This window comes from Thunnus albacares, chromosome 22 (genome assembly GCF_914725855.1).
Source record: "Thunnus albacares chromosome 22, fThuAlb1.1, whole genome shotgun sequence".
In the NCBI taxonomy this organism is placed as follows: Eukaryota; Metazoa; Chordata; class Actinopteri; order Scombriformes; family Scombridae; genus Thunnus; species Thunnus albacares.
This window is the reverse complement of record NC_058127.1, coordinates 21063990-21083890: the sequence shown is the minus strand read 5'-3', so window position 1 is coordinate 21083890 and position 19901 is coordinate 21063990. Positions and strand designations below refer to the sequence as shown.

The 19901-nt window shown below is 39.6% G+C and overlaps 2 protein-coding genes across 3 annotated transcripts; one reads left to right on the top strand and one right to left on the bottom strand.

The window, feature by feature from the left end:
- The first annotated feature begins 3127 nt into the window (after window positions 1–3127).
- On the top strand, window positions 3128–7429 carry si:dkey-112a7.4. Of its 2 annotated transcripts, none has more exons than XM_044341709.1 (3): window positions 3128–3400; window positions 3735–4076; window positions 5767–7429. In XM_044341709.1, the coding sequence occupies exons 2-3, from the start codon at window positions 3896–3898 to the stop codon at window positions 5844–5846; spliced, it is 261 nt and encodes an 86-aa protein (XP_044197644.1). In that variant the 5' UTR covers window positions 3128–3400; window positions 3735–3895; the 3' UTR covers window positions 5847–7429. The 2 variants fall into 2 exon arrangements, with proteins under 2 accessions (XP_044197644.1, XP_044197645.1); XM_044341710.1 differs by having other exon boundaries at window positions 3128–3405.
- Window positions 7430–8481: 1052 nt separating this feature from the next.
- On the bottom strand, window positions 8482–14041 carry cldn7a (claudin 7a). The gene is made up of 4 exons (XM_044341432.1): window positions 13544–14041; window positions 10772–10936; window positions 9920–10004; window positions 8482–9831 (listed from the first exon to the last, which is right to left on the bottom strand). Exons 1-4 carry the CDS (start codon window positions 13764–13766, stop codon window positions 9663–9665), a joined length of 642 nt encoding a protein of 213 aa, XP_044197367.1. The 5' UTR covers window positions 13767–14041; the 3' UTR covers window positions 8482–9662.
- Window positions 14042–19901: the final 5860 nt, after the last annotated feature.

Here is a 19901-nt window from a genome sequence, read left to right as displayed (position 1 = left end):
GATTGTGATTGATCCACAGAAAAATGGAAACCTACACAAAGACAGAAGCAAAACTAATAGAAAATATGTCTTTATTTACAATGTGTGACAATATTACAAGGATGGTGAGATACACAGTGTAATGTGATTTCATGTCATGTCATTAACCTGGTTTTGTTATGTGATTTACAATGATGTGCTATTTGTCATGTGACTTGATATACCAGGATATAACAGTATGTTTAACATCATGTGGTATGATGTGGTGATTCCATCTTAGCTCATCATGAAATATGTACAAGCTCCTTCACTCCAGGTCTCTCTGCACAATTCCGCTAATTCATACAAGGGAGATTGGAAAACCGGGAAGCCATGACTTGCAGGGTTCCTGAAACTCTGGAAACTCTGGAAACATACAAAAAGAAGCAACAGCAACACATTACACTCCTCAACTGAATATTAACAGAGAAAAGAGATAATCTTTGTATCTGACACCCACACACAATTTCAGTTCACTCACTGTGTTGGTTTGTTTTGTTGCAGAAGCATTTGATCAGATCCAGTTTGGCTGCTTGGGTTTTGGGAAAGTGTAGGGAGCGACACTTGAGTTTTCCGTTGGGAAGAACTGAAATAAAAACACAGGTGGTCACTTAAATTCACCTCACAGAAACTCTGATCATAAGTGCTCTTAATGCCCGTTTTTCTTCTTTACTTGACAGCATAGTATTGTTTACAATGGCAGGAAAGTCTACAGCTAATCTATTCCAAGTAACAGATCCCAATACAGCATCACAACAGCTCTTTCTCTACAAAAAGTTGAACTTTCTTACCCCTTTGATGAATTTAAATGACTTGCACTAAGCTCTTCACACAGACAGACATCCTGATAATTGTTTGATTGATTTGAATCATTTTTGTATGTATTGCTGATGACCACATAATGCAGGAACCAGTTTAGGCTCGTTGTCATTGTTGCCAATTTTTAACCAAAAAGTATTAAAGAGCAGTGAACACTCACCTCTACACCTGCACTCACGGATGTGAACTTTGGTCACATGAAATCCAGCAGATAAAACTGTAAACAGTGGAAAGAGACAAATAGCAAGAAATCATTTGTGTGGAACAATAATATGTTACCCATCCACCCCTTCTAACATTCACTGTTAAATATAAATTTACATATTGACAGAATGGTGCAAGCACAGTCAATTGTTGACTGTTAAGACACATGTATGCCCATGAAAACCAATTTTCTTTGTATTTACCTGCGTTGTAGTAGAAGTTGTCCACCAGAACAATGAACAGCAGAGTCACACCTATGATTCTGGACATGATGGCAGCAGTTAGTGTGTTCGCTCTGTTCACGACAATGTGTTTGAGTTATTGCTCAAGAGAAGATCATTCCCGACAATTATATACTGGCCCAGATAGTCCAGATCCACGTGGGTCTTCAGAGTTTTGATCTACAGGTAGATCAGTCTTGGCATGTCTACAGGGGGGATTTTTTGGGGGGGATAATCTTTCAACTGTGCATGGATTCATCCCTAAAATGTGATGAACCTAGAGATAGTGCTGGAATTGCAGATGTTCAGGCTTGATCTCTTTGTTCATTTCTTTGTTTCGTTTCATCGAGTTTGCATTCATACTACTACCAGTCAGAGTAGCAGAAGCAGAAAAGCATTTCAACTATTTATTGTCCATTACTTTATCCATTCACACTTTCCTGCTCACTTGCTAACTAGTTTTTATGCACCAGAACATATATTGTAAATATATATACAGCATGTATAACCGAGGTCAGCAACTAATGGTTATATTGTGTGTATCTAAATTGTCAGAAGTGAAAGAAGTGAAAACTGTTATCATTTCGTAGAACTCAGTGAGACATCTTCAAATGTCTTGTTTTGTCTGGTCAGCAGCCCAAAACCCAAAGATATTTGACAGATGAAAAGACAGAAAAGTGTCAAATCCTCACATATGAGAAGCTGACACCAGCAAATGTTTGACATTTTTCCTTTAAAAAATTACTAAAATGATTATTTGATTATCAAAATAGTTGCTGATTCATTTTCTGTCCATCGATTAATCGACTCATTGTTGTAGCTCTTATATCACCTGATCATAACTTATAGTTTTTCAAATAAGGTCAGCTACCCAACAATCATCAGTTTTGGTCTTTTACATTTTTTTAATTAATGATTGATAAATATAAAAAATAACAAGCCTACATGTTGTAAACATTAACACAAATATTGATTTAATCATTAGAATAATACATTACAGTATTTATGTTTTTGTAGCCATAGTTTTAAGGTAGGAAAGTTCATCTTATTCCACACTGTCTGACATTATCATATTGTGTATATTCTGTATCAGCTTATTTTAACTCTTTATATGACATATTTGGTATTTCAGGAAACTTCAGGATCTCCACTCACACTTTAAGTAAAGCTTTATGGGGTTTGAACCATGTTTGTCTGCACAACATGAGATTGTATGACTGGTCCGCTGGCAGGTTTGTTGGGATTAAGAGGTTAACTTGTTCCTTTTGTCCAAAGTGGACACATTTTGATAAAACTGACCATTTGCATCAGAATTACAGGCAGAGCTCTGGCCAAAAACACCAGGAATCTATTTGAAAGCAGTGCTCTTCGGAAGTAACATTAGTGTTCAGTCAGGTTTCCCTTAAAATATTTTTTCTCTGTATGTTTTCCTTAAGGTTGCTCTCTGCATCTGAGTCTCTATACGCAGGCAATGGTTAGATGGAGAAATAACTGGTTGGGTAAGGTTTCAGAATAAGGTAAGGAAAAATACAAATGAATGGGGAAACACTTCAACACAACACTGGCACTGATTCATAAAGTGAAGAAATTAGTGGTCACAAACTTTGCAACATAGAAGATCAGTGTCCTGATTTCTATGGTTTTTTTAAAAAATCTTTTTCTTTGTGTTTTATCTGATTTATCTTTTTCTTTATGACTCCAGGGCAGCAGTTCAGTGAGGAGACCTGAGTTGGTGCCTATGACATAAAGCATTACATGTGTTATGTATGGGGGATTATTGAACTGTGTCTGCCATTGGCTGGCGCCTGAGTCACTCTGTCATTATTGAAGGTGCGTAATTACGCACTGCGCCCTCGAAACTTTGGCACACCTCCACCGTATAATCCAAAGTGTCAGCACAGTCGCGTATATCAACCGCACGGTGACGTCCGTATGCCGATATGAGTCAAGACAAAATACGAGGAAATCCCCAAGGCCGAGAAAACGACGAGAGGCCCCTTTAAATCGACGCTTCCTCGCTGTTGTGCCGAGAGAGAGAGAAAGAGAGAGAGAGAGAGAGCTCTGATAAACAACAACACGGTTCTCAGAAGCCGCTTTTACCGGATTCAGCTCATAACTGCGGCCTCGGTTAAGAAGAGGTGAGGTAATATTTATCATGTTTACGAGTATTTTGAGAGGATTGTAGAGAAAGCGATCTGTTAATGTTGATTTCAGAGTCGGACGGAAAAGCAGTTAATTATAGTGAACACATCAAACAGGAGACAGGTTATTGTACTGTTCAGCTACTGTAATGGCCAGGAAGGCATTTGCTACACCTGTTAGTTATACAGTGGAATACAGAGGAAAACACAGGAGTACATCGCTTATTTTAGTATAAACAGCGGAGAAGTGTTTGTGCGCACTTGCCAAAAACCAGCCGCTCTCTGACGCAGGAGAGCTATTTTTGACAAACGTGTTTACTTTCATTCACAGGCTACGAGGACTTTCTCGCTGTTATTTCCAACATTTCGTCGTCCGCTGTCCATACATTCATTGTTGAATGCCATTACGGAAGTGAGAGGCTTTCCGACACGACACTAAGCTTGGGCTGTGCGGACATCTAGCGGCCAATCAGGAGAAGGCGCCTTCTCGAGATGTACGGAGCTTCAGGTATCCCCGAGCTCATCCCGCCCAGTGGGCCGCCCCGGCAGCCCGGTCCGGCCGGACAGTACAACCCGGGACACCCCCAGGTCAACGGCCACGGCAGCGGGCCCAACCCTCAGAGACTCGGGCAGAGAGCACCCAAGCTGGGTCAGATTGGTCGGTCCAAGAAAGGTGAGTGACGGCACCTTTCAGAGATGTTTGTTTATTTGTTTGTTTGGATCTCCATTGGTTGCTGCGTAACACTATTCCACCTGAGGTCCATATTAAAATATGTATTTGCATATTATATGTGCAGTGACAAAACAAGCACATTGTGTGTATATATAATGTCAATAATGATGACACAAGCAACTGCTACACCCACATAGACATGATCTGAAATTAAAATGACTTTCATAAGCAAACAATAAACCATAACACAACATGAGAGGACAGACACACACAAGCTCAGTATAAGAAAGAAATAAGCACCATCCAAATTGTTTAACTCTATTTGAAGTCTCTTTTCAGAAGATCCCTCTTCGATAAAATTTAAAAACTAGACATACTATTTTCTTGAGTAATCTATCGAGGGAGTGAGTCCATTCATATATATCTCTAGTATTAAGACAGTTTGTTTTTCTAGTTTTAGGCAATATGAACTGCCCTCCTACCGTATGTAAATTAAGTGTATCAATACTTAAAGTTACATTTTTGTCATTATGACATTTCTGATAGAAACTATAGTGTTATGACTACGGTAATCTACCTTTAACATCAGGTGGTTCCCAGTCTGGGTAGTCCAGAGTTCCTGGATGGGAGTTTTGAAACAAAAGGGGGAATTTCAGGGGGTGTCTGCAGTTCCTTTTTTTTCTACTCATTTAGAGAAAGTTAGAAAAGATTCACCAGTTTGAGAAGTTCTTCATAATGCATAAAGCATATTCATTTTACACTAACCTAATGATCAGAACAAAACCACAAATACCCACACCACATAGGAAAAAAAACATTTTTAATTTAACTCCATGGCTCGCCTGTCTTCAGAGCAAGAAGACAAAGTTTAGTTGGAATTATTTAAAGGATATTTGAATATTTGGTGAATATGTCATTGATTTTTCAAAACATAGCTGATAGTTGCAGTCCTACAGTAAATGTCAGCAAGGCTGTGCTCAATTAGATTGAGTATAATGTAATTTAATCTGCAAATACTATAGCTGCTGAAGCAGGGATTGTATTTGAAATATTTAAAGCAGTAGTTTGACAATTTGGTAAATACATGTTCCTTCCCAGAGGTAGTTGAGAAGATTGACACCGCTCTTATGTCATTTCGTATGTGAAATATGTAGCTGTAGCCATCAATCGGTTATCTTAGCTTAGCGTAAAGAATGACAGCAGATGGGAACAGCCTGGCTCTGTCCAAAGATTAAAAAAAGATCTACCTAACAGCATCTCTGAAGATCACAAATTAAGATGTTTAATATCATTTGTCGGGTTTATGAGCCTGATTATTTCTTGTTGGGTGCACTGCAGTGATTTCCTGGTTACCCTGTAAAACCATATCTTTTATGTTTTACACTCCTTGCTGTTTGCCTTGTTTTCAGTCATCATGCTAAGCTAAGCTAACCTGCTGGCGGTAGCTTCATAAATAATGGACAGATATGAGAGTAGTATCAATCTTCTCAACTAGCTCTCTGCAAGAAAGTGTAAACATGTATTTCTCAAAATGTTGAACTACTGCTTTGAGAGAACTGATCCAATTCATCTCTCTAAATGAACAGAATAGACAACCTCCATTTTGCCCAGTATCAAGTATCTGGTATTAGTATTAATGCATTCTTCACCTAGAGGCACACATTCCTGACTTCTGACTTTTCCTCCTCAGTGGACTTGGGTGATGAAGACTTGGATGACATCATGAACAACAACGGGCAGTGTCCTGTATCCTTGTCGCCCATCTCCTAAACTTCACCAAGAAGTGCCAAAAAAAATCCCCCGGGACGCCAAAACTCCCTGTCAGTGATCTTGGCCTTGATCCTGTCAAGTGTCCTACTGAAGCTTCTGATGGCTCAACAAGGCACAAAAATGGCTAATTTAGCGCCAGCTGAAGCCTAGGCCCTCTTTGTAAATAGTGTTTATTTAACTTACCTTTTGGTCAGACTGTGAATGAATTGTACTGCATTGCCCTCTACTCTATACCTCGGTAGGTACTAGACTATCAGGACTTGAGAAGGATTTGAAGAAAGTGTCTATATTTTTCAGAGCTTCTTAACAAGGGCTACATTTCTAAAGTTGCACTGAGCAAATGGTTTGATGAAAAGCAGCCTCTCACCAGCCTGTTTTCTGGTATGGGTTACTGATTGTCTGCGAGTCGGTCGTGTGAGGGAACACAAGCCTGTAAATGTGTACCACACAGGTGAAATGTTATGCTTAGGTTGTGCAATGACTATCATTCTCTACTCTCACACTGATGCAAGTGGTGTACTATTATCCAGTGGATGAAAGCTCGCTATTTACGGGGGAAAAAACTACTGCTAATTATTTATTGTTTAAAAAAACAAGAAGAAACACTTTGTTGTGTTGTTATGGCTTCTACATGTTTTTTACTTGTTTCTGAATGGATATTGCTTCAGTCATCTATAACTGAGATGTATTATGTTTCCAAATGGTGCACTTTGTGGGAATGCCTGTTATGTGCAGTGACATGTTGCAGAATTCAATGCATGGAGTCTGTTAAAGCATCAAAACACGTAACTGGTATCCCGTTATCAAGGGCTATGTAGAAGTATTCCAGACCATGTCACCGTTTTGCTCTTTAGATCATGCAGAGTCAACATTTTTCTGAGCTCATTGTTAGCTTGAGTTGCTGACTCAGCGGGAAAATATCATAAACAAGACAACAACTGACTTATAGAGGATTTGTGTGTTTTCAGTGGCAGGGTTTCCCCAGTTGGCCAGACAACTGTGATGAAAAGAATGTGTACAGTTCTAAATGTTTTGAAAAAATTGCCAAATGATATTTAACGCTACATCAGATTGAACTGATTCAACTTAATTCTGATTGGCTTATCATGATGAACAACACCTACTTTGTATTAGTGTTTAGTTGTATAGCAGTACAAAGTGCTTGCTTAACTACACCTAAATGACGTCATGGCATTGTTCAGGTTCAAGTGGACTGTTTAAAGATAAAGTCAGCCTCCACCTTATAATTACAGTATGGGATCATGGAAAGCAAACAACAGCTTACGATTAGCTCTCACTGCTGAGACAATCCTACACTGATGTGTTTTGGGTCATCTGGGTTTTTTTAAAAGATGCACCTAATGACATATTATTGCTTACAAAGGCTCATGCTGATGTCATGTTACCTTGTTGGCTGTGAAATTGTTACTACTTTAATTTTTTTGTTGTGTCATGAAAGCACTGCGTTTCACAGCTCATTCTCTGACTCAAAGATTGTTGTTTGGGTTGTGGTGGCCGTTTGCATGGAAATGGTCAACTTTTCTTAATGCATCTCGGGAAATAAAGGATGAATCTTTGTGAAATATTTGTATTTTATGTTCACCAATGGTATTTTAACATGACTGATTTATAGGTTTTCTCTGTTTCTCTGATACAAGTCTGTCAACTGCATTCACATAACTTGCAGTGATTTGTTTTTTCACATACACTAGTTCTCTTTTTCTTTTCATACAACTATCATATAAAACACTGTTTGCAGAGCGTTGTTACACAAATTCAGACTACTAATGAGTATTTACTTATAGTATTCTAAATCCTGATCACAATGGAAGAAAAACATCTGTTTTGTTGACTCATTCACTCTACGAACATATGCAGAGTTACAGAACATTTGACTCCAGAACTACAAAATCAAATGTAAAGATACATATCTGATTGGTTACCTGCTGTTTTCCAAAAAAAGGGAAAAAAGGAAGCAAAAGACAATATGCAATGCATCTCTGATGTAGGTGAGGTCAAGTCACACTTGGCCTGTGATGATTCTCTTAGTCGTGCCATGATTGGATTTATCACACAAAGCAATTTTATCTATGTAAGGTGTCTGACCTGTGAGAATGTAACAGTAGTGCTGATGTGTCCTGATGCAAATTACAGGCAAGATATGGAGAAGTGAACCAATTTAAACACTGTATTCCTAAAATTACATCTACTCCTTCTCCTGAATTGAAAAATCCATAATTTATGAATATGCAAATATTTTCCATTTCAAATGTTAAACTGTTAGACATGGACTAGTCCATTCTCAGTATGTGCACTACGTGAACTTTCCACATCCAACTTCTGTATGTCATAGCATGACTGGCTTCAAAACTAGCTGTGATAAGATAAAATCATAAAATCATAAACTGAGATTCATGGTGAACACAAAGAAACTTTCCCCTTTAAGTAGATGAATATGAAAACAACTGAAGTCTGTGACTACATCAATCTGCAGAGTGAAGGTCAAACATCCAAGTGAAGTAACAATAAGCAAAACATATTTATGAGTGGAGGGGGATTTCAAAATATTTTATTTTTAGTTTTGCTTAGTTTTGCAGGTATAAACTTTTTTGGGGGGGTTTGGGAAAAAAAAGGTTCTTTTGGTGTCTTAAGTGAGGAGGGTTTTTTTTTTTACATGCATTTGCTGTTTTACAAATAGCCAGTTTTGGTGTTAGTGTCACCTACTATCAAAACTAGGATCTATGTTTCTAACAATAGAGAAAAACTGTAATCAGCTACCATGACCACCACACGATTAACAATGTTGCTTTATTATTAAGTACTGTTGGACATGTTAAAAAGTGTCTTCCAGTCATTTTCAGTACACCATAATCAGCTAGATGTGCCAAGTGTATACAAAATACAGCTATGACATTTAAAAAAAAACAGCAGACACAGATCAGAGCATAAAACATTGTAATAAAAATATGACATTATAATCTCTGAAAGCTAGAATCGGGCCACAGTGAACTACCAATTATGCAAATCTACAACGGAGCAAAAGCTTCATCCTGCGTTTGACAAAATAAATAGAGGCAGTTTAAAAGGTATCTCATAGTGGCTGATATGGAAGCTATTAGAGTGATAATGGCACAGTGACTACATTATAAAATATTTCATATATGAGCAGGGTTTGTAACAGACTGGTATGAAGAGCTGCAGGGCCTGTAGTGAGTGTTGTAGTAAAAGGCCTGTGTGGCACTGTCACCCTACACAGTGTGTCCTGTGTGTGAAGTCACACCCTGCTCATTGTAATGTCTATTTTAGAACCACCAACAGTTGATACAAAACACCGTATTGTCACCCTGTGTTTCTGTTGTGAGCTCCTGAGCCGGAGCCTAGACACCAAACTGGAATTGATTGCATTCAATTACATGGCAAACGCTAATAGATGCTGGTTCTGACACGGAGGTGCAAGTGTTGGCCATAATCCACCATTTAGGCTACGATTCAAGAGGTTACACCCTGAGGGCTTGTCCATTAAGTCAGGCGATCCAATTATAATGTATTTGTGAAGACCAATTGTAAACAATTGTGGAATGTTTGGATGGGGTGAGAGACATCATTCATGAAATGACTGAGAGTGCTGCATGATAATCAAAGGGTTATCAAAGGCCTGCCTGGAAAAAAAGTAAAGAAAAAGTCCCATTTCAGTAATTCTCCTGTCTATGACTCATAACTGCCCGTACACCTTCAGTTTCACTCTTTACTGGTGCTGAAACAAGGGGGAACTTCTTCAGCGGCTTCTGTTGGACTCCTAGACTGCAGGGGGAGCTCTCAGACGTATTCCTTAGTGCTGCTCGATGGGCCGGAGCGGGAACTGGCCATAGATGGGTATTTGGATACCTGCTTCTTTCGTGGACAGGAAGCAGCCATCATGGCCCCGCCCAGGACATCTAGAAGGGAGCCTCCCCACGCGATGAAGATGGCAGCACCAAACTCAAACCTGAGACAGTGGTTCATGATATGAATTTTATATTAAACAAATAAAATATGGTGGTCAAGCAAGAACAAGGTGCTTTGGGGTTACTTACTTGGTGTTGACAGGAGTGTAGGGATTATAGAAGGCCCGGATCACATTGTGAGCAAACCAGGAGCATGCTACAATGGCACACAGCCCTAACAGGAAGACAAGTCAACAACAAAGATCAATCACCCATCAGCACATCATCAAAAGCTAAGAGGCCAGACATGCTTTTATCCCCTAGCTACTGACTCCAGCACAATTAGCTTTTAGTGTTTCTCCTTAGAGGCAGTTAGACCTCTTATGTTAGAATCAGTGCCAGCAGCACCGGACTCTTTCAGTCTAATGACCTCTGGAGGGCCGGAGCAGAGGAGTGGGAAGAAAGCTTTTTGGACTGAGGATCAAACTGCCTCCTACCTACAGTACTGTATCATGCACATAGGATCTAAGATCTGAGGTGAGTTTAGGTGTTTTGAAATTATATAACCAGATATGTATTGTTTATCAGATGAACATCGGCCCCATCTGTGGCTTTATCATTTGGTCAGCAAAGAATAAACTTTTACACACTTTTGTATACATATTGTATTATTTTACCATTTCAGCTACTCATTAATCAATTTTTCACATTTTTCAATTTTCTTAATGCAAGGTTGATATGTTTTTTAGGCATGCTGGGAGCTCTAGGGATGGCATTATAGTCTAATTATGATTACTATTCATAAGTGTGTCATAAGTGCATTCAAAGTGATATGCATTTAGGAGCATGGCTTCATATTGTGTGAACAGTTCTGACATGTTTTACCAAATGTTTGGTTATATATGGAGGGTCTGAAATGTTTTGGAAATACACATTCACATATGATGGCCATTGTGGCATGATGTACAGGGAAACTTTAAAAACAAGCATTTTAATCCTCACCTCCCACTAGCAGGATGATGCCTCCTGTCATGGCGATGCGGGATTTTCGTAGTTTGTCACTTCCTCCACAGGTGGTGCACTTCATTCCCATACAGGCCACACCCAGCCCAGCGATAGACACAATGATGCCGACTATCATCAAGGCACGAGTGGCCTGGAGCGAACCTGGAGACGACAAAAATGTAAGCATGAGAACAGTACAGCAAGACTGTGTTGGTTCTGTTAAGAGAGGCATTCAATAAGTGGCCTTTCATTTTGTGGAATGTGGGAGTACAGTGTAAAAAGGTTAAATAATAGAACATCTTGCACAAAACACAAAGAGGACATAAAGTCGAATCATAAATCCTGTATTCAAAGTGCAAATCTAGAAGCACAAAGTGGGAAATGAAAAAGAAATACTCAAATAAACCAACTTCCACCTATCAGAGAGGTTTTATGTATGTGTGTCCAGAGGTTGTGAATTACACTCACATTAGCCTGTCAGGACATTTTAATGTGAGCTTTTCCTGGAAGAGAAACCAGGGGATACACATGAAGCCACGCTAGCACACACAAACAGGAAGAGAAAAGACACATCTCACACTCTTCTTTCTGTTGCTGTTTGAGAGGTGGAAACACACACTGCTGAAACACACTACTGTCAGGACCCTCATCTGTCAGCACCCCCTCCCCCCTCCTCATCCTATAAACCTATCACAGGGTGAGCCCCCCCTTTGTCTCTCTCCCCTCTCTGTCCACCTAGAACCAGTCTGTGCCAGTCTAGGCCATCCCTGCCCTGCCCAAACAAACAAAACCCTCCAGCAGCAAGGGAGGGAAGGAGGGATGGGTAGAGAGAGGCGGAGGGGAAGAGGATGAGAGGAGGGAGGTGGACTCTATAAAATAGTGAAGAACAATAGGGTGGATTACAGAAAATGCAGATCCAGAGAAGGATGCACAGTATCCTTGCTCAGAGTTAAATCACAGTGTTCTGATTATTGCCAGTGAGCTTTGCAGTTGTTTCAAAAATGTAACACATCTGGTGTCTCCATGGAAATCTACTGAAGAGAATAAAATGAACCTGAGAAAGATGCTGCTTTGACCTGTGTTCAGTTTGCTATTGTTAAATACGAGTAAAATGGTAGATTTCTTTCAGCATTTAGATACTAGGTAGTTCGACTCCATTATCTAATCCACTAGTTATACAATCGATTTAAGAAAAAATATATATGGTACCAAATACTGTACCAGTCAAAAGTTTGGACACACCTTCCCATTCTTAATATAAATGACAACCACACTGCAACAGGCAATATACTGGAGCTTTCATCAAATAGTAGTTACATGGCTTCAACATTGCATAGCATATGCAAACTAACCATCAGGCCTAGTTACTGCAGTGAACACAACTGTTAGCAAGGCAATGCAAATCACATCTGTTAACACAGAAACACAATCTATCTGATATATCTATCTGATAATTGTTAGTTGTCAATCAAAAGTTGCAAATACAGCACCAGTCAAAAGTTTGGACACACTTTCCCATTCTCTTTTATGAGAAAGTGTGTCCTAACTTTTGACTGGTGCTGTATATTGCCAGAAAATGCTGTGCTTGGCTTCAAAAGTCGACCCACAGTACTTCTCAGGATCTCCAATATGGCTGCCAGAGTTGCTGTTACACTACCTGAAAACCATCAAATGAGACCAAAAGTCTGCAATATATCAGCTGTTATGACTACAGAACAGATGCTATTAAGAACAGGTTAAACCCAGAGGTGCAATTTGTCCTAAAGAAGTGTGGAAAACATTTGTGTGTATGTGTGTGTCAGTGGATGTTTGAGATGCTTGTGCTGCATCAGTGTAGCCACAATGGCCACCCCTATCCATGAAGGTTGGAAATGGATTATTTTGGAAACATCACCAGGGCTGCAACTAACTTAATTATTTTCATTATCGATTAATCAGTCAATTATTTTCTCGATTAATCGGTTAGTTGTTTGATCCATAAAATGTCAGAAAATGGTGAAAAATGATGATCATCACTTCCCAAAGCCCAAGATACAACCTAGCTTTGTCAGTCAACAACCCAAATATATTCAGTTTACTGTCATACAAGACTAAAGCCAAAGCTAAAACCAGAAAATATTCAGATGTGAGAGGCTGGAATCAGAGAATTTGGGTTATTTGGGCTATTTAAAACTATGAATCGATTATCAAAATAGTTTGATACATTTCTGTCAATCGATTAATCATTTAATTGATTAATTTACTGATTGTTGCAGTTCTAAACTTGTTGACACTAAGCTTGTGTCATCTATTGTATGTGATAGCATCAGAAAATATTGGGAGATGGGGAGCAGAGTGGGAGGATTTCCCAGAATGTGACAATGCGAAGGTGAAGTTTCTAAGGAAAGCTCGCTATAGATGTATCTCTTAAGTTCCTTGCAATAGTTTCTTTATAAAAGAAAGCCTTATAAATAAGACAATGTCCCACTGTAGTAATAGATTACAGGGGGTGGATGAGAGGTAATTAAGGTGTGGTTAGCAGGTTGAACCAAATCTAATCAATGACGACAGGTGAAGGAGGTGCTTTGATGGACCAGGTGGGTGTCCAGGTGGAGAAGCTGAACGAATTAAACAAGTGAGAAACTGCACACAATCTAACACTGTAATACTTGTCAAGTGAGTTTAATTTAGAGTGAGCTGCAGGTGTTATCTGTGGATTTAACAACATATATTTGCAGTGAGCATCCTCTTGTTTTTACACAACATAAATTAAACTATCACCACACTTACTGTCGAGCTGCAGAATAGAGTCGTAGATTTTACATTGGAGCTGTCCGGTACTTTGGAAAGCGCATGACATCCACAGCCCCTGGTACATGGCCACCGCTGTGATGATGTTGTCCCCGATGTACGCGGACATCTTCCACTGAGGCAGAATAGTCCCGATGATCAGTCCGACAATACCGATTAACGACAGGAAAAATCCCAGCAGCTGAATACCGGAGTTTGCCATCGTTTTCTTTTAAAGTCTCTAAATGAACTTAAACGATGATCTTGTGTATCCCCTGCAAACTGCAAAGCTCCTGAAATTGCTGTGTTAAGCTCTGTTAATTGTCTTTAAGTGATGCACAAGCAGCTTGTTGTATCCGTGCCTGCTCCTGAGTGCTGTACCGGGGGTCTTCTGCTCGGGGATGGGCATGCAAGATGTGGGTGATGGTGTGAAGTGGGTGTGTGTAGTTATCATGCCTGCTGATGCATGGAGTTGCTGCTGGGAAATGTTCCCTCCGCTTCCAGCAGAGCAACAGGTTGTCTCTCAACTGAAGCCTATTTCTTTCTAACTTTCTAACCTTTTCAATCAAACCTGTCCAAACCTGAAATTTGTCTCAAATTTGTACAAGATATGTAATAGCAACATAAACTTCATATGAGATATGTTTTTTTTTCTTGTTTAAAATACTCTCAGGTGGTATTTAGGGAGGGTTCAAGAGGTCATTTCTTATTCCTCCCACAATGCCAAAATAAATGAGTGCAAAAATGAACAACAAGTAGGCTAATATATATTGAAAGTATCATCCAACACTGGTATCATTTGAATTGGTGCCTAAATACATTTTTGTCTAATTTTTTCTAAGTATGTACATACAGTGTGTGTGTGTGTGTGCCTGTATGTACAGAATACCCACTGACCCAGATTGATGCTATAAGTCAACCTGTCTGTGAACAAAGTAAACTAAACTCCTTTCACCACAGATCACCAATCACATGCTGCTGACCGGCTCAGAGCTGATTCATGACCTCTCTGTTGCCACTGATGTGTTAATGAGTAACTGTAAACCGCTGGGTATGAGTGGAAAGATTCAATGTTGAAAACTTCTAACATGAAGGGAGAGCTGCATCATCAAGTTGAGATAGTTTCAGACACCGGAAAGAGGTGGATTACTAGAAAAACTGAGATGTTACAACTTTTCTCCCATTCTTGTTCAACTTTTGGTGGCATTCAAACTATCAACAGGTGAGAACCAGATGAACTACGGTGAAAGCTCTTTTAATGCCAGAGAAGGCATCATATAAGTAGACCAGAAGGAGCATTTAGCCAGGCTCAGTTCAGCAGCTCAATGGAGCTGGCAGAGGGACATTTGGAGAAGAGGCAGGCTTCTCCACAGGTCAAAAACATGATGACATGCTGATGTTGAGTTTCTGCTCAAAACTAAAGCATTATCATCAATAGTGTTTCTGTAATAACAAACTCGACTGTTTTAAAATTAACCACAGTTATTGGATGAAAGACAAATATTCATTAAATCAAGTGGGACTTTTACCCATGTTGATTTTCTACATATTTATTGACTTATTACTTTTTCACACTGTAATAGTAGGTTAAAGTAAACTGGAAAACATGAAACATGCCTTGTGAGGGAATCTGAAACCACTAAAAACAAGTGAACAAAACCCACATTTAGTAATAGTTGAAGATGCTTCAATGTTTCCAGTGATGGGAAGTAACTATGCACATTTACTCATGTACTGTATTTAAGTTATTTCATTTTATGTCACTTCATACTTCTACTCCACTACATTTCAGAGGGAACTATTGTAGTTTTCACCCCGCAACATTTATTGGAGAGTTTAGTTTACAGATTTTACATACAAAACAAGTTACCAACTTCTATAGTATGATGATGAAGTATATAAGATAGTTAAAATTATCTCCAACTCAATAACGCTGCTTAAAAAGTAGTGTAGCAATAATATTAGTCCAATAATATATATAATAATACTATGAAAGAGGCCATTCTGCATAGTGAGTATTTTTAAAGTATTTATTGATAAAGCTTTTATTCTGTTACCTAAGTAAAATTTTCAGTGCAGGACTTCTACTTGTAACAGATTATTGTTACATTGTTCTATTCTGACTTTTACTTAAAGAAAGGATCAGAATACTTCTACCACTACTGCTTGTTTCATTATTTATTATTTGAAAAAAGAGTGAATAAAAGAGAAACTGAAGTGTTTCCTCACAAGGTTTACACAAGTTAAACCCCAGTAGCCACCAACAAGTCACAAATCTAACTAGAATTTGGGAGTGTGTCCAAATCCAAATATGTTATTTGGCAAAGCACAAATAATGGGTTTTTTTACGAATGTTTATTTCGTACAAATATTTTTAAAAAAATTTTTTTTTGGGAGGAAGGAAAAAAACATGTCAAATATCAGCGCACAGGTGGATAATATCAATATCTCAATCTCTCTCCTCTGCTCCGCTGTTACGTCTATCAGCAGGTCTCATCGAGGTGAGTCACATCCACCTGCTATATGACGCACATTTCCTTATTTGGACATCACTCCCAGAGTTGAGGGTGTTCCCCAGAGATAAAGCTGAACTAATGACATAAGCAAAGTGCTCTCAAGGGACTCTCCATAACCTGTTGTTCCCTTTTGCCTTTCCACAATGTTAGGTTGTAAAAAATAGGCAATACATTGAAAGTGCAAAGCAATAATCGCCTTTGAAGTTCTTCCCTACACGTTACACACTGTCCTGTCTCTGTGTTATGAGTGAATAAATGCATACAGGTCTGTCTACACTATTGCAGCAGCACTGAGCAAAGTTTTAGCTCAGTAGTCAGCATAGTCGTCTATTATCCGGGAGACTTGAGTGGAAGAACCAGTGTGGGGACCTCCTTCATAAGATAGTTTATTCATAAACATTTATTTTAACACTTAAATATCCTAAAATTAAAAGTGTAATAAAAACAAAACAGGATTCTTATGCCTATTTCCACTTTTATGCGAATACAAATATAAATAATTTGGTGCCTCAACAAATACAGATACAAATACAAATACTGGGCCCTCTGCACATCCCTAGAAGAGTGCACTCAGTAGACTGTAGATCTCTACCAGGTGTGTGTGGGGAAATGTATTCTCAGTTTTCTTTCAGATGCATACCAGGAGTGTCCTCCCGGGTCCACCTAACTGTATGAACTCAATAAAGTAACCATAAATGATGATGGGTCCAAAACTTCTCAATTGAAACATTGTTATTTATTTACAACATTTGTTGTAACACACCACACAAAATAAAACCCCTCCCTACGTCCTATGTGAGTGTTGAATCTCACAAAATTGTCCCTCCTGGCTCCCGTACAGTCAAGATGGCAGCGAAGCTAACCAAAACAGGGATTTATTCATCTCATATCGTACCTACCTTTAGTGGATCATAACATATTGGGTATGGAATTAATCTGCAGATGCTCCAGTTCAAGATGAGACCAAACTTTTCTATGGAGTTTTTGAGCCACGACAAAGGCCAAAATGTGGCCTGCAACAGACTTGTTTTTAGCCTAGCCAATTCACTGCCGTTGGTGATCACTTGTGGTCCCAACCGGCCAGTTAAGAGGTGTGAGGAGTCAGCAGATACTGGCAGTATAAAACCCATTATAAAATAGGTTTTTCAACAATCATGAATTACTCAATCACAAGAGGTCCTTGAGCATGCAGTCATAAATGTGCACAAAAAATATTAGGCTGATGGGTTCAGTGGTATGTGAGATTAGCTGTGGACACACACACACACACACACGCACGCACGCACATGCACATACATGCACACACAAATACACGGACACACACGACCAAACACATGATCACCTCCAGGCGATTACAAATTCAGTAGTGGTTTTCAAGTTGCATAACACACCTTCTAAAGTAGCTTTTTGTTTGATCCATGCAAACTGTGCGTACAGTGTTTTTTGTCAGTGAATCAAATGTTCATAACCTAACTGGAGATGACCATTTTATACCTCTTGTTATAGTTAACAACACATCAGTTCTATTAGGTTCATTATCATGCCAGCAGTAGCCACTTCCTGCAGTGAACGAGCAAAAACCGAGAGACAATAGGAAGCATTGTCCATATCAGAGGTCAGGCTTTGGCGCTGCAGTCTGTATGACTTCACACTGTGAAGAAACAATAGTCCTGTAGTAATGAGAGAGGAAGTAATAACCCATAAGCCTGGTGGAAGTTATCCCTACTGCCAGGTTGATGGGAATGTGGTCACCTACTGGCTGGATTATCAGTTCACTTATAGGCATACATGTAAGGAGGCCCTGTTTTCCTTTTCCACCTCTCCTCTGCCTTCCACTGATCTTTCATTTTCTCACATTCTTGCCCTTTCACTCCACCTCTTCTCTCACTATAACTCTTTCCCCCTCTACTGTATCCAGGATTGGGTAATAGGCCTCAAGGTTTAGCTGTGGAGGCCAACAAATGCCCCATTGTTGCCAAGGAAGAGTGACCACGTAGTTCAAGCAATGTTTCACTTTGATACAGTGGTTGAAGAGAGGAGGAGGAGGAGGAGGAGGAGGAGGAGGAGGAGGTGGAGGGGGGTGTTGGGAGCTGAGAGGTCTGGGGTCAAGGTGCGAAGAGAAAGATGAAGGAAAGGTGAAAAAACATAGATTGAGCACAAACAGCTAGGTGAGGTGTAGAAGAGGAAGAAAATTCAGGAGCGCAGTATATAGACAGTCTCAGGCCTAGCAGTGTTGTTGCTATTGGTAACCTGATTTATATGATGTCCTCTTGGCTGCTTCTCCACCCAGATCCTGGGTTGTAAAGCCCACAAAATGAACATTGCTCTTTTCCCCCCCTCTTCTCTCGCGCCTCTTTCCACTTTTACTACTTTCTTTTTTAGAAGCGTAAACACACATTTGTCTTGCTGGTTTAGCCGTTGCTCAACGCTCAATGGGAGGTGAAAAAGAAAACAGCTAAATCAGCCCAAAGAAGGGCACTAACAACATTCTCTCGGGGGCTCTCCCTCCCGTCTCTGAGGCCTCCTCCGGGTCTGAAGTGAGCAAGGGGAGTGCAAATCCAATGACTGAAGTCTTTTAAGTGCCCTTGGAAGTCACTGAGGCATTAGCAATAAAACATGCTGGGCCCACAGCTTTTCTCTGAAAAGCTCCGAGTGCGCAAACGAGGGGGATGGCGCCCTTCTCTCCATGTCTTTTTCACCTCCAGCCTTATTATGCAACATGACTTGGCTTTTGTACAGCAGCAGCAGGACAGGACCAATAGATTGTGTTGTTGGTCTTGTGGACTCATTCTTCTTGTCTTCCCTCTGAGGCAATGAGAGAGAGAGAGGCGTTCTTTTCTCTCTTAAGAGTTTGGCAAGTGTTACATATTGGGTAGAAACATATTTGCACAGTTTGGACACAGTGAATACAATGTCAGACTCTGTGGCTTCACGCTGCACATCAGTGAGCATGAAAATAGCTACAGAGTAACTATGGAATGTACTGTTCAAGACAACTTAATCAGCTAAGAGGCAGTGCACCGCGGAGACCCACCATATAGGATATACAGTAGTTGACCTTCTGACGTCTTACTCTGTCACAGACTCTGCAAACAAAGTCGAAAATGAAAGATAATGAGCATTTATGACTGTGGCCTCTAAACTTTAAAGTCCCCCTCCTCTCAAAAATGTGTTTTGCTTTCTGTTACTTAGATGTTTGAGCTTCACTGTGCAGAATGATGTATGTGTAAAGTTTGACACTAAAGGAGTGTTTTCACGTTCATCTGCACAGGGGGAAAGTTTCTCAGTCCTCTCCTTTAATCTGTTTAGAGACGTGTGCGTGTATAAGAAGAATTTTGTGACATCACAACTAGTTTGGAGCCAATTGTGGTCCAGTATGCAACTTACACAGGTGTGATGTGGAAACTTGAAGCCTCAGCGTACATTCACAAGAATGTGCTTTTCAGTGAAGTAGGAGACTTCTTGTGTTCAGTAGTTAAACTTTTGAGAGGGCACACATTTGCATATTCATAGGTTCTGGATTTCAGTGAGGGAGGAGTAGATGTCATTTAAGGAATTTTTAAGTAGTTTAAGTAGTTTTCCTTTAAATAATTTCCCTCACTGTATCTGTCTGGATCTGTAGATATCTGTATACAAAAAACAAATGGTAGGAACTACCTACATGACAGTAGCTGGTGATGTTATTGAACTGCTTACAGTAAATTCATGTTTACTAACCGGAGGAGGAGAAAGTCTGGTAACATAAATGACTCACCTGATTCTGACAATCACACAGTTTGTACTTTGCTTTACATTTGAATGTGTCACTTCCTGTGAATGGAGTGAATGCAGAGATTAACATA

Bases quoted from the DNA above. Each gene is read 5' to 3' on its own strand.
- si:dkey-112a7.4 (XM_044341709.1), top strand. From the start codon at position 3,896: ATGTACGGAGCTTCAGGTATCCCCGAGCTCATCCCGCCCAGTGGGCCG. The intron at 4,077-5,766 runs GTGAGTGACGGC...TTTCCTCCTCAG, and splicing joins GATTGGTCGGTCCAAGAAAG to TGGACTTGGGTGATGAAGAC.
- cldn7a (XM_044341432.1), bottom strand. From the start codon at position 13,766: ATGGCAAACTCCGGTATTCAGCTGCTGGGATTTTTCCTGTCGTTAATC. The intron at 10,937-13,543 runs GTAAGTGTGGTG...TGTCGTCTCCAG, and splicing joins CTCTATTCTGCAGCTCGACA to GTTCGCTCCAGGCCACTCGT. The intron at 10,005-10,771 runs GTGAGGATTAAA...TCTTCCTGTTAG, and splicing joins CATCATCCTGCTAGTGGGAG to GGCTGTGTGCCATTGTAGCA.